The sequence below is a fragment of the Perna viridis genome, chromosome 10, assembly GCF_037379345.1.
Source record: "Perna viridis isolate PV_CMFRI_1.1 ecotype Kerala chromosome 10, ASM3737934v1, whole genome shotgun sequence".
NCBI lineage: Eukaryota > Metazoa > Mollusca > Bivalvia > Mytilida > Mytilidae > Perna > Perna viridis.
The window spans coordinates 20,570,398-20,585,941 of NC_142454.1; the positions used below are offsets into that span (position 1 = coordinate 20,570,398).

Here is a 15,544-nt window from a genome sequence, read left to right on the forward strand (position 1 = left end):
GAAGTTTTGACCTATGACCTTAAAATTTCTTTTATATGGAACCTCCAATGGTTTAATTTGACAGTTCATTGTGTTTTTTTATTTCCTCAAGCAGAATAAATTTGAAACTTACAAATGTCAGGAACCTTCTGAATTCCACTCTTGAATTTAAATTTGAACCCATGACCTCCTCTTCCCACTTAAATGTATTCTCTGTTCTGGAGAGATTTTTTCCTTGTCTATCTGTCTGTGTCCCAAGAGTATGCTGGATGGAAGTGTAACCTCATACAGAGTGACAGCTATTCAATACAAATGCCTACGTTTATTAAATGTGATTTTTCTGTGGGGGGTGGGGGGGGGTGCTTAGTCTTTATATGAAATTGGAAGTTCTAATGTATATTTTAAGAACTAAAACAGAATTTATAAAGACTAAGTAACTAAATCGAGGGTTGTGTGATTTAATATTAAGCCCAAGTTCAAATTGGTAAAGGGCTTCACAAAATAATTACAGTATATTGAAAAATAACCCTGCAAATAAAGTTTGAGGTAAATAGGAAACTATGTCTGTCCATCTGTTCACATACCTTGTTAGCTCAAATCTCTGAATTGTAGAATGAATTTTGGTTAAACTACATGTATTATGGAAATAGGTATCATATGTAGATGTGCATTCAAACAGATACCGGTAATTGTTAGAGGAAATAAAACCAAATATTCATTGTTCCATAGGTGGAAAAAGAAGAATACTTTTGTGTGTTTGATTACAGTAAAAGTAGATAACAAAGTAAAAGTGTTTCCCTAGATTTATTTCATTCTAATTTTCTAGCAAAAACAAATCATACTTGGAAGATCTATTTTTCAAACTTTAAAATGATTCAGAATATAACAAACAATACATTCTACAAAAGACAAAATCATTGTACAAATCTTAAATTCTTATCAATTTTCAACAACAAAAATATCAATGCATGTAAAGGATGCACATACTCTAAAACATGAAGGTGTTATCAAATATTACAAAGAACCCATTTTTTTTTCAAATGCATTACATTTATACACAATTACATCAAGAGGAATCATTACATTCTAACAAAAAATAATTAAATAATTATCTCCCTTTGGGAAATTATTTGCATGATTCATAATTAGTAGTATGTCATTTTCCTTGTAATAGATGCAACTTGGGGAATAAATTAATTTACATATTTTACTGGAGTGAAATATGCCAGGTTATCCAACAATTTGATTGGTTAGCTTAACACAGGGATATGGAAGCAGATCAGGATCTTTTTTTCTTTTTTTATGAAAGTAGAGTTAAAAAAAAGTATGAAATCAAATTATTATATGTAGGAAGTCAACGTCTTTTCAAATAAGAATAGGTGAAAAATTCAAGAAAAATAACAATTCCTTACACAATGTTATCCAGATGTAAATTGACAGAATGCATATTTGATCTTTATGAAGAGAGCAGAACTGAAGAAGAAATACAAAAACATTACTAAACACTGAAGACACTCCAGTAAAACATATATGTTATTCTGGATCTTCACAGGGGGTATGGGCTCATTACCTGTCAGCATTCTATATTCCACGAGCCATTGGCAAAGGGTATACAGAACCCTGATAGGGAATATTTGACCATATCTCCTGTGAAGATCCTGAATAACATATAACATTTAGTCAAGAAATGAAGCATAATTTTACTATCCCTTACAGTAGGGGATCAAAAAAAAATTTCTACTAGACCATGCTGAATAAACTCCCTAAACCACCATTGCCAGAATAGCTATCATTATTTATTCTACTACAAGGTTCATACTGGCAACATTAAAAATTTTGCAATATTGGGATATATTTTTGTGATCTGAAAAAGCGAAAAATAAGGAATGTACATTAATACATGTTATTCTTCCTGTTAAGACGAAATGTCACAAAAATAAGTTTACAACAAGGAATATCTCATTACTATGAATTAGAAACTTTATGTGTGCATTTATTATTGGATTTTTTTTTTATTTTAACCGTGTCACGTCAAGGACATTCAATTGAAATCTGGATAAATTAATTACTGGGGTTAAAACCATTCATGGTACATGTATTTGCAATAAGAAAATTACAAAATCTATTACAACACTGTCTGAATTTACAGTATGTTAGAATGTAAATATTGTTTGGCAGAGTTTTATAAATTCAACAACTACAACTATAATAAACAAGTAACAAAAATATTTCTCAAAAAAAAAAAAAAACTATTGTCAAAGACCAGCAGTTTCACCATTTATGTAATGCATATATTATAAAAATAATATATAATAAAAAAATATTACAATTTATTAAATAAGTTATTACAGTGGATTCCTCTTAATTGCATAGCCTATTTACATACATTTTGATGGTTATACTACTGGAGATTATAAAGTATAAATATTTGATTAATGCAATAAAATCTCTGCATTTTTTTTTTCATGTGCCACACCTTATATACATTTTGCCCTATTCTTAGGCAGAGAAGTACTTAAATGTCTGTCTCAGTGTTTAGTCTAAAGGAAGAGAAAATATTGTTGACATAAGTTTCTCTTAAAATAAGTCCTTGTTGCACATGTTTAATAAATTTTGGAATACATTTTTTTTTAAATATTTATGCAATTAAGAGGTATTGTCTATTTTTTTTTGCCATAATTTATGCAAATAAGATGACTTTTTATATGAAAAATATGGGTTTTGTAGTTTGAGTAGCTAAACAATTAACAGGTATATTGAACAAAACATGTACTAAAGTCAATATTGCAGTGAGACAGATATTGCCATATTAAAAATCTCCACGCGCAAACCAAATAAACATATGCACGTCACTGCAACAACTTGATCTTGATCTTTACCATATGTACGTAAAAAAAAAACACAAATATCATTAATAGTAGTCATGTATAAAGAAGTTTGTTTGGCAAATACTACTAATCTAAGGCACTGTTAAAAATATCTTGCAACATGCTATGTTTCTTTATTTACCTGTATATTTATAAATGCAGAATAATTATTTTGTATTTACCTGCTCAGAATTATTTTATATGTATCAGTATAAGTTTCTGTAACTAGTGTTTATGTGTATCATAAAAATGGGAGATTGTAAAGTGCCACTTCAAACCACAATGCAGTACTGGGTGTTTGTCCAAAAAATAAAGCAACTTTTAACCTTTTTGGGAAAAGTAAATAACAAAGGGCTAAAAATATTAAACAGAGTACAGTAAGTTAAAATTTGAGATTAAAATAACTAAAACATAATTATCCAATGAACATTTTTTTTGTAAATAGCTCACAATTAAAGTTAAAACAACAAAAAACTAACAGTCCAATTACTGTTGAAATCTTCAAAATGAAGAATGTCACATGACCACACATTATAGCATTCACAATCTAGCCAACAAAACTGGAACCTGATTGAACCCAAAACTAATTAATCCAGGAATTCATCTTTGTGTTAAGTGCCTTTTACACAGATACCAAGGAATATTGACATATTTTGATAAATACAAAGGCCATTTAGAATATTCTGTCTGTCCTAATATAATGGAAAATGTTAGAAAAGCAATTTTTGTCACTTCTAAACACATTTTATTGGCCAGTTGACAAAATTGACGAACTCTAAATTTCCTAAATTTAGTGGACAAGTAACATGCTTTATCTAAGCAAATAATTTTTGGTTTATACAGGACTCCATATATGTAACAAAAACCTTGCATACATGTGCAATATGATTTCTGACAGTTAAAAGTAATCATAACAGTATCATCATGGCAATTCAACTTCCTTACATTATATTAGTAAGGTAATTCCACTCTCCTATGATAAATAATTATGGCAATTCAACTTTCCTTGCAACAGATCATTATACAACCATACAGTTCTTTGATTACTAATAGTCGTATAAATCAACAATATTTCTAAGGAAACCAGTGATGTGGTATAGATGGTGGCCATTCAGGGTGCATTTGAAATTCTCCTCTTGTCTTGCTTGGTATAACAGCTTTTCTCATAGAAATCATATCTTGGTTACGCCTTTGCCTCAAAGATGAAGTGCTCCCTATTCGAGATGAATGGCTACCATGAATTCTCTCATTTCGTATATTTTGCAATATTCTTTGAAGGTTGGCATTTTCTGAAAGAATTAAAGATGTATCAAACTAAACAGGAAGCAATTCAAAAACATTTTCTTCTAAAAAGATCTACAAGTACAAAGCAACTGAAGTATAGGAATACATAAACTGTGAACGTATTAATTTTTGCGATTGCTAATTTTTCATGGTTGCTAATTTTTATGGATTCTGCCAGGTGTACACATTCACATGTATTAACTTCGCCGCTTATTAAAATGGTTGTCTTTATAAAGTGTTTAAAATCTATTTCACAGGTACTGTTTTTCATGATTTTCTGCCCAACACACAAATAATGAATAATTAGTACGTTTACAGTTTATCAATACCGTGTACTGCAAACTTATAAAATTTTGTGGTGTACTTGTATTCGCTATTTCTCTGGTGGACAGGAAGCTGCAAAAAATAGTACCCGCAAAATGGATTTTTTTACACTATATAGCTCATATCATTTTTTGAAACAGTGAAAATTGATACCTGTGAATATGTTCATTCACTAAAATTAGCAACCACGAAAATTAATACATTTACAGTATATAAAATCATTTTTTTCAATTTTTCATCACACCTTAAGCAAGAAAGAACAATTGCAGCTTCATTACACCCAGTTTTAAAAAAACCTTCGTTGACAGTCCAGTACAGGAGAGAGTTGTTCCCCCTGTTTCTGACTTGTATATTACATGTAACTAGTGTCATGACAAGATCAATAATCAGTTTATGACGAAATTAAAGTGATTATGAAGTAACATAAATGCATAGGTCCTCAAATCATGTTCTAGTATGTTTCTAGCTTTTTAACATGCAGTTTGAAATTTGGGACTTAGGGATTTACCTCCCCTTATCGCTTGGAGCACTACTTTATACTAAAGGTTTAATGACATACACCATAACCTAGGGTGTGGGATACCACTAGAAATATTTTGTATACTAGTGCTACCATGACAGTACTTCACTCAAACCATTACATGGTATATCCACATTGTGTAATGTGTAAAATGATAAGGCATTTCTCCTTAACACTGATAATATAGAATTTTCAATTTGAACAGATTTCGAAAAAGAAGGGGAGATGTTTGGATATTAAGAGTACTTGACTTTTATACTGGAGTTTCAACTTCACTGTGGTCTTAAGACCAACCTGTGTTAAGGTTTGTGGGGTCTATAGAAGCTTGAGAGGGCCAAAATTTTCCTACATGGAATATAAGAATTTCTTCAGCTTTGAACTGTTGTCTGTCTGGGCTTTCAAATAATGTCATTAAACATCCCCTTACAACTACTACATGAGGAAAAGTTGCCACTGAACATATATCCATACATGATTAGGCATAATAAAATTTTACAGTACAAAATCAAATTTTTCATGCAATGAAACCTAAAATGATCATGCAGAGATTTTTTGTATAAAGCCTTTGTTTCTGGGTATTTAATGTGTCTGTCCATGCATTTGACAGCCTTTAAGTAAAGAGATGCATGAAAGCCTTTACTCTCTTTGAAATTCTTTGTCACTTCACATTGAAACAAAATTTGGTACGGTCATGGAAATCTTGATTCAAACTTTATACAATATACCATGTACATGTATTTGTGAAGACACATCCTAATCACTTGAACTCATTTCCATATTTCTTTTTATGGTTAAAATGAGAAACTGTAAATACTGATATTAGTTTTGTTTATTTCACCAAATAATGATAAAAAACATTTTCTCAGACAGACAGACAGACAGACAGATAGTGAATCTTGATATTTTTTTCACATATAATTCAGTCGAAACTGGATAATCTTACTACAGAATTTACTGAATTGCTACGTTAGTATGTATTTGAGGGGACTGGATATATTTTGGAATTAAATTTCTATCAGGTATCACAATTTATCTTTTGGAAGGTTTGTGGTTACATAGGATAGACTAATTCCACTTTGCAGACATATTCAGTGCACACACACAAATATCTTGAAAGTATATTTTAGTTTAGGTATACTCTGGTTTATCTCCCCTGCAATCAAACTCACCTTTTATTTTTGCCTATAAAATATCAACTTATTTAAAAAAAGATTTCTTATATATATATATATTTGTTGAAAATGAAGAATGATTCATTATTATATGAATAATTGTATGATCCTATTTATTGTTTTATGCCTTCTTTCCTTTTAAAGATTAAATCATAAGACTTCAAAAAAAAAAAGAGAAAAAACATTTTCAAGGTTAAAAGTTACTTTTTGGTTAAAAGTCACTTTTCATTATAGTTATTCTTTAAAAAAAAAATCTTCCAAAAGGGGAGGTAACTCATAATGTTCTAATTTTGGTAATAAGCGAATTTCTTATTTAAGCATGAAATAAGTAAACTATAATGTTTGAAGACAAAACTACAACTTTTTGGTACATCTACCTACCATTCTGACCAGAAAATTTCATCCATCTGTGTAATGATGCCTGAGGTATCCCTGCAGGCGGTCCTGGTGTTACCATTCTATCACTCTAAAATATAAATAAATTAACCAAAATTAATTAATGTCTATCCATACGTACATCCTTTTAGACAACTATAAATTAAGCTTTACACTCCTAAATTAGATAAGGCAAAAGCCTTACTTAAATTTTTCTCCTAAAACAATTTTTAAAATAACCAGAAAATACAATTTTATATATATTATTTTATATTATAAACCTTGAATATTACTGATACTCTTAATTTTTTATTACACAAGGTGTAAATATCAAAAGGAACTATAATTATCTTTAAAGTATCTTTGTTGTGATCATGATAAAAATGCTGCATAAGAATTAAGAGTAAACATACCATCATGGGTGGTGTTGGTGGTGGTGGAGGATCTACCTGTGTCTCTCTCCTCAGGTTATCTAAAGCATTCACCAGCTTATCAGTCTCATCTCTTGCTATTTTCATAAAAGGTAAAACAAAAAATAGAAAACTTATACTTACAATCTATGTATGGACATAAGAACTAAGAGTTTTACCTAATAGATTCACAGTAAAGGGAAATTTTTTCACTGCAGACCCCATGTGGGGTGTGTAAGTTCACTTGATTTTAACATAACAACAGTGTGAACATATTTACAATGTAACAACATAATGCACATTAAAAGTTTAGTACCAGGTGTATAATTAATGAGGGTATCACCCTCCTCCCTTTGGACTTGGGATTTTTGATCATTTTTAGAGTGTACTTTAGACTTAGGCACCCAAGGCCATGGACTTAACATTTCAAAACAGCCTTTCTTTGTACTTCAAATTTTAAGGAATTTGGTCTTTTCAAAAATGTAAAATTGTACTTGGGACTTCATCCAAAACATGGAGTGTACTTTGGACTTGAAGTGGGTGGGGATGATACTCCCGTTACTAAGTGACAGGAAGAATAAAATGAAAATTTATCAAAAGGCAACCTAGGTACAGTTGAATTACCTCCCCTGAAATTTACAAGAATATTTTTTTTTCAATTTTGTTACCTTAAATGAAATTTATTACTATATATTTAGCAGAACATCTGCTTACAAGCAAACATAGAGAGATAGAAAATGGTTGGAAAAACCTCTGTTAATAAATTTACTTTGCAACCGATCCAAAATTTCGAATAGAAATACAATACTACTACACAGTTTTGCAATACGTCCCGACATTAATAACTTCAGCAGAACTTATGACAATTTATGGTGAAAAAGCAATCTAATTTAGTGTTTCAATCTGGACTGCAGAATCTCAAGAACAATTTCCAACCTGCATCATTAATGTTGAACTGATAATGTATGAGCAGTACCTAGCTTGAACAATAGGTTCTCACACTAGTCTATATTAAAGATCTAGGATTTCTTCCATGAGTGTAAAAAACTCCATGATGAGTAGAGTGCAATGGAAAATACCAAGAATTTCTCACATAAGTGGAAAAAATCTCAGATCTTCAATAGATGACGAGTCTAAGAATGTATTTCTTCTGTTTTACAGCCAAAAGCTGTTGAATTACAAAACATGTCAATGAGTAACTTTCATAAAATATGTATCGTACTACTGTGTGCCCATTAATCATATGCAATGAACACTAATCACCCCAAAAATTCCGTTGTATAGTAAATAATTCTCAAGTTTTTGTATGATTTGAATATATTAACATACATTGTCATTCAAAGATGTGGACCTGTGTACAAAAAGTTGGATTATTTTAATCATTGATCATCTGAACTTTACTGGACTATTTTTACTTTGCGTGTTGCCATAGGCTAATTTATCCATGACAGACAAAGTCATGTGCACCTGTCTGTCACAGAAAAACAACGAAAACAGAAGAATATTATGTCTTCAGAAATTAGAAGATAGGTCATCAATCATAATATTTAGAAAACAAAAGTTGTACAATTAATATAAAAATCATACTTTATAATTTAAAACTTCATATTTTATGTTTTAATTTTTTTATACTTCTTGGACAACATATCATGAAAAATATTAGACTAACTTTTATCATCAGCTACTTTCATCCATGCTTCTGCAGCTGCAACATCTTCAGGTTCAAACTGCTCCCTTACTCCCTGTAATCATAAATCAAATTGAATACAAGTTTGAAATAATCTGAGAAAGTGAAATTACAGTTGTTTTATTGTTATTTTAAATGCACTTTGTTACATTTTTTCTTTCCCATACAATTAGCACCACCCTACCCAAAGGGCTCTAGAATTCCCATTTCCTGTTACCCCTAGCAAATGAAATTCAGTTCAGCAATTTTAATGTCAAATCTGTCTCATGTGACTTTCCAATGGAAGGCGAAATAATAGTCACATAATACAGGTGGTCTTAATATATAGGTAATTTTACATAGAATGCACTACATATGGGTACCATAATCATAATGTTTAAGACAGGTTTTAGCTAATTGATCAGTTTGATACACTGACTTTTTTTAAGTTAATTTTTGTGGATATGTATAACAAACTCCCCTGTGGAAAGCAGGAAATTTCTGAAATTATGGAGCACTGTTTCTGGCAAATAAACTGCTGCTCTTAAATTTGTTACTGCATCATGGTAGACATATTTGATGTTTAAAGCTTCATAGTTTAAAAAAAAAACCACTAAGTTAAGATTTTCTGTATACATTCATTTAGTCCATATTAATATATATTTTTTTAACACCAATACCCACCATTGGATCCTTGTATTGGTTCACAGCAGGTGAATTCTGTCTCGGAACAAATTTTTGTCTAATCTTCCTTCTCTCTACCTGTTCTTCCCATGGCATTAAAGCATCCACTGTAATTTAAATCAAACCATTATATCAGCTACATATATTCAAAAACAAAACAAATTAGCAAACAGTAGGTGATAAAGGACAATATGTGGGTAACAATCGGGAGGTTGACAATTCTAATCATTTGTTGCTGTATTACATGCCAATGTATTGCAAGCAGTTAAGTAGCCAGAGTGTCAGATTAACTTGCACTTTTAGTTTAAGAACTTAAGGGAACTATCACTCCATCAAAATTGAACTAAAAGAACATTCTTTATATTGGATACCTTAAGTGTCAGTATCTGTAAGAATCAGGCAGTGGGTCACTCGGTGAAACATGGTATGGAAAAACCCACCGTATTAATAGTTTAATTTGACTATTTTCACCATCAGAATGAAAGAAAACAGACAAGATTTTCCATATCATGCTGGCCCATTGGGTTACAATTTCACTGAAATGCACTGAAAATGAACATTTCAAGGGCAGATAACTCTGTCAAAAACCTCATTTTTCTAAGATTCTAGCAAAACCAGTGATGCAGGAATCAAATAATGGTCTTTTCAAATAGAGAAAGTATCCTTGAAGGATATTACTAAGTCAGATCGGTGGGGTTTTGACATGCATGTTTTCCCATTTTGCCTGATTCTTACAAACACTGACACTTAATTATACAGGCAAAATTATTTCATATGAGTTTCACATGACTTTCACCTGAACTGATTAAATAAACTTTGTGACAGAGTTCACATGAAGTTCGGATGATTTGAGCCTTCACATGAAGTTCACATAAAATTTGTTTTAAGTGAATTTCACATGAAAATCATGTTAATTTCAGTTGAAGTTCACATGAATTTCAAGTGAAGCTTGATTAACATGAATTTCATGTTATAATATAAGTACACAAAAATTTACTAGTTGTCACTTATTTCCATCTAATACATTCAAGTTTATATCATAGTTATTAAAAGTCAGTCACATTGTTTCCCAATATGAAAAAATCACTGCTAGTTCTAAATTTACAGAAATAAATATCTGACATATGTCTCATTTTTATTTTATCAATGCTAAATCAAATTAACAAAACACCAACAGATTGAAAGCATATTTAAATGATCGTGATTTTAAAAGGAAATTAAATTAATCAATATACCTATTAACCAAATGGTGAATATTTTAGTGGAAGACTAATACAATTAGGACACTTACCCTACCGGTGCACCTGGTCCATGCTCCCAGTTTTTAGTGGAGTCCGAGTTGCTCATTTACTTTTGTTACTTTGTATATATAATTTTAGTTACTTTGTGTTCTTTGTTGTGTATGTCTGTTTTTCATGTCTGGTCTTTGTCCCTGGAGTGGGTTCTTTTGATTACCGCTATAACATTGGTTCCCTTGATTACTCTTTATCAAGCATATGAAATTGATTGCATATTTTATAGCCTATAATCAAATAAAGTGTTTGGTAGGACAACAATTCTGTCAGAAATTACTGCAAAGTTATTGAGTATGTTCCATACAAAAACAATATTATTACCTCTATACATTTCTTTGTTCATTGTTGCATCTGGGTTCTGATAACCAGGTATATAATGGAGTCTGTTTGTCAGAAACACACTGTAATATAAAAAAGGCATACATGTATGTTGTAGCTTTTTATATAACCCTTGTCTTTGGGAGACATAAGTTATACAGAATGTATATGTATTGTAGAATTCAAAATTAAGGAAAATAACTGTAAATGACACAGAAACACAGTAGAAACTTCTGGATTTTTTCAGACAGATTGGAATGAATAATTATACAGTTAATATTACAGACCAATAAAGCAACTTAATCACAAACAAAACTGTAGTTTTTTTCCAGTGAATTACAATAGAAACTGCATGATTCTTACAAAGACTGCTACTTAAAATACATGTGCATGTACCTAGATTATTTTTCCATAAAAATAAGATGTCTTTGGAATAATTCAATGCCTCACATTTATTTTAATGAAGCTTTATTGCATAGATACTAGGAGTGATATACTTAAGTTTGAAGCCTTGGGTTTTTAATGCTTTGTGGAAGAAAAACTATAGATTCTCCCACCATATATATTTGAATTAGCTCTGTGCTTAATGGCATAGCACAGCTCTTAAGGCTTTTCTCCAAAATTAAAGCAAAACAAGAATAGTGCATTCCAAATAAAATTAATATCCAATAGCATGATGCTAAAAATCATTGCAATTCAAAGCACAGCACTATAATGGCCTCGCTTTATACATTCACACTATTAAAAGCCTTGGATTTTTATTGCTTTATGGAAGAGAAACTTTAAACTCTTTTTATTGAACCATATGCAAAAAAGGTACAAGATAACAATATTTTTCTTTTAGAGCTCTTAATATAATGTTTATATAAACTGACAATCGTGCAGATAAAAGTAAACATGAACTGTTCAACAAAAACAGTATTTCATCTTTCATGAATAGGGATTTTTGAGTATAAACCAACTGGTAGTATTTGACATTCTACATTAAACATTTTGATAGATTTGTCTGTTAAATCCTTCTATGGACCCATTGTGTCTCATACTTTTTCAATGTTATTTGAATGGGAGATTTAAATCTGTCATAATCAAACAGATCTACAATTAAATCCCTCATTGATTACTTATTAAGAAGGTGACTGAACTTCATTGACTTTACAGATCTAAATCACTACCATAAACCATTTAAATTATAAACAGATTGTTTTAATGGAAAACATTTAAATCTACTAAATGATGGTTATCAAAAAAATCTAATATGAAGATAACCCTTGAAGGGTTTGCATATGAATTTAATTTTGTTGAAAATTTAATAAGAAGAAATAACAACAATATTAATATTGATAAATAGATATTTAAAAGAGTTGAAATTTAAAAACGTATCTCATGCTACACTGTAAATAGAAATAATATAATAACAGTTACAAAATATTGCATATTATACAGGCTATAGCATCAGATACATATGTATGATCAGGCACAAAGTATATTATATGTTACCGACAAGTTAAAACCCACAAAGGGACTAGATCAAGATGAATGTATGAATAGTCTGATGTATAGGTTATAATAAATGCATTTCAATAACAGCAAAGCTAACTCTCCATTATATAGAGATAGGTAATTGACCACTTTTAAATCTCTTGTCAACACTCAATGTTTTCAGGAGGATGAGACATTCTAAATAAAGCTATTCATAAATCAACATTGAACCCTTTATTTTGATGATGGAAAGGCAAAATTTACTAGGCATTTTTTTCAAATTTAAAGCACCAAGAGTAATTTGTTCAAAAACATTAAACAAATTCTGGAGCGAAACAGTTCAATATATTTCTTGTGCTTTCTTGTATGTCTGTCAAAACATAACAGATATATTGATTATTCAACACTGTATTCTCTCTTTTAAGACAAGTCTTTATCATCATATTACAGATATAAGAAAAATATCTCATTCTGACAAATACTTTTTCAGCAGTAAAGCCAATAGGATGAAAAAAAACTATTAATATTAAAAAAGTACAAACTGGCCTACTGGCAGAGTGTTATAAATTAAAAAAAAACATCTATTGAAGTTAAGAGGTAAAAACTTACTGTGGTGGATGTGGTTTGTTGCGTCTGCATCTTGAAGATGGTCTACTTTGAGTAGGCTCATCCAAAATTTTTCCAGAAAAATGTGTATTGTAGGTTGTAGGCTGCTTTGGCTGAGCTGACCACACACGTGTAGCTTCATTCCTTATTTGTAACAATTCGTCAGGATTTGGACCTGGTTGTCTATACAAAGCGAACTCCTTCAGTTTTGTCTTATCAAGAGGTAAGGTTGCGGTTTGAGCTCTTTTCAGACAGGAAACTGGATTTCCATAGCCTGGGAGAATGTGACCCGTGGCCATTTCGTGTATTCCAACAGAAATTATTTAGGTCATGAGAAAGCAGAGCTATTTTTTGCTCGTAATTTAAAGTTTAGTATTTTCAAAAATCTACTGCAAAAAGCACCTGTTGTTTACGTGCACCAAGCAACAAGAAGCAACCGGATCCGGAAGTGAAAGGCGGAAATATAGAGTTATCGCCCTTCTGTTGTCTGGATGAGGAAAGTGTCAAAAATGCTTCATAAATTCATGTTACATTTGTTTTGAACTAGCTTTTGTTTGTACACCTCTACAAAAATCCAGATGAATAACGTAAGCCACCCTCACAGTCCTCTGCAAACCATTTCCGTGCACGATCAACTTTAGAGAAGTGGGAGGATGAAGGAAAATATTTGGTTTATTCGTCGTCTCAATTAAGTGCTGTACCTATCTCTAAAACAAGGACACACTATCACCAGGTCCTTAGGAGCTTCATATATAACAAATTTACAGTCGTGAATGTCAGATTTTTAAAAAAATGCCTCAACAAACGGCATGATTATTTGGATTAGTATATAATCCAAATAATCATGTCGTGTGTACAGATGTACAGTACCTGAATCAGTCATCAATCTGTCAAACCAATCCGTTAAACTGGTGATCAAATCGTCACCACACAGTGGTCAATATATTTTATGGTTTCTGTTGTTTTCTTTATCAATTTTTCACATATTTACTAAATGCAGTAGATTTAAAGATCAATTTATACTTTTCTTTTTCACGTACATTAGTTTTATTTTTTAACAGATCATCTGTCATTTTACTTAACAAAACTGTGATCAGATCATTCATCGGTTATTGATTCATCAAATTGGTGCGTGGATCGATTCAAGGACTATACCTCTGACCCTGCAACCCTTCTCTTTTATTTGTATATTGATATGACCCAACAAAACACATCAATTTCCAATTAAAAAAAAGTTTGTCGGATCAGAGGGAAATTTAGACTAACCTTGAGTGTTGGACACCATGGGCTTGCTCATCTGTAGATCATTAAATTTTTAGTTATTGCTGTTCCATCCAGCATGCAGCTTATGATTTTAAGTTAAAGGTAGATTTACTACCAGTTTGCTCAAAGTTTGAGTAAAGTTTTCAAGTTTTATGACATACTTTGGTCATGACCAGTTAAATATGAAAAGTATGATTTTTCAAATAACCTACTGGTTCTGGACAGTCCAGGACTGGATGATCTGGGATTTTTTTTCTACCAACAGTATTAAATACTTGACAAAAACTTCTTATCTGTTTGAAAATAATAATTTGTTATAAATAAAGTTTACAGCTGTTTCATGGATAGAAACTTCTATTTCTTTACATTAAGAAGCACTCAAAACCTTGTTTCTCTAACTATCTAAATATCTTGAATTACATACCATAAATATAAACCAATGAAATTACATTTCCCCATTTTTTTTTTTGCCATTGATTCTTTATGTTTCTTGTAGCAACCATTACATGATGATGACTTGGTGGCCATTTCATAGCTCCCTTTATTTGAAGAAAAAGACCATGTATTTCTGAATACTATTGCATGTCCGTTTTTGAAATGCCCGTTTATCATTTCTTTCATCATGATAAAAATGTAAGACATCTCACAGGGGTTCAAATTAGTGGAGGTCCAAGGTCTGAACACTCAATTTTTGACCTGAATATTTGAAATTTCATTTGCCCAGGTCCTCGACCTTTGTCCTTTTTCAATGATATTTTATTGAGGACTTCTGGTTTCCTCAAGTGGACAATTGATTTCAAACTTTCAAAAGTCCAGGCATTTCCATTCTTGATTGAACCTCGCAAAGTAAAAGTGCCACAAAGAATAATACTAAATTGGCTTTGGAAAAACACTGTGGTTTAAAAAAAGTCTTAAATATACTGTACTTTCAGGCCTTAGGTGAATAGAATAGCACCATGACTGCCATTAAACATACACTTCATAGGGATGTGTTTCTTCCCAATGATGAACAGCTAGTATCTTTTGTGCATGTAACGAAAGTTGGAAGAAAGAAGAAAAACAGCTTTTTATGTGCAGTGTGTAAGTTTATACATTTTTAATGAAATGCTGGTTTCCTCTCACGGTTAGATCAAATTCCAAGCTAAAATACTTGCTGCCAAAGAAATAGTAAGTGTAAAATTAGTTGTAAGTTGATCTATTACTATGTCATAACTTGTGACTAATTTTACACTTGTGATTTTTTGTGAAAATGACTGCAGCTTTATAGTACCCATTAACATGAGTTGGTAGTGCTTTGGCTTA

At 31.0% G+C, this 15,544-nt stretch overlaps 2 protein-coding genes across 8 annotated transcripts in view; one reads left to right on the top strand and one right to left on the bottom strand.

Moving 5' to 3' along the window:
- Window positions 1-769: 769 nt before the first annotated feature.
- LOC148604898 (uncharacterized) lies at window positions 770-13,419 on the bottom strand. Its single transcript, XM_088551066.1, has 7 exons — window positions 12,983-13,419; window positions 10,898-10,977; window positions 9,282-9,388; window positions 8,601-8,673; window positions 6,935-7,029; window positions 6,528-6,612; window positions 770-4,135 (listed from the first exon to the last, which is right to left on the bottom strand). The coding sequence occupies exons 1-7, from the start codon at window positions 13,276-13,278 to the stop codon at window positions 3,921-3,923; spliced, it is 951 nt and encodes a 316-aa protein (XP_088407192.1). The 5' UTR covers window positions 13,279-13,419; the 3' UTR covers window positions 770-3,920.
- Window positions 13,420-13,433: 14 nt separating this feature from the next.
- Window positions 13,434-15,544, top strand: part of LOC148604899 (exocyst complex component 1-like) — a 48,409-nt gene continuing 46,298 nt past the window's right edge. For 6 of the 7 annotated variants that reach the window (XM_088551067.1, XM_088551073.1, XM_088551070.1 and 3 more), the window contains exons 1-2: window positions 13,434-13,566; window positions 15,175-15,322. In XM_088551067.1, coding sequence (XP_088407193.1) covers window positions 15,199-15,322 — 124 coding nt within the window. In that variant the 5' untranslated portion in view covers window positions 13,434-13,566; window positions 15,175-15,198. The other variant, XM_088551068.1, reaches the window with a different exon arrangement.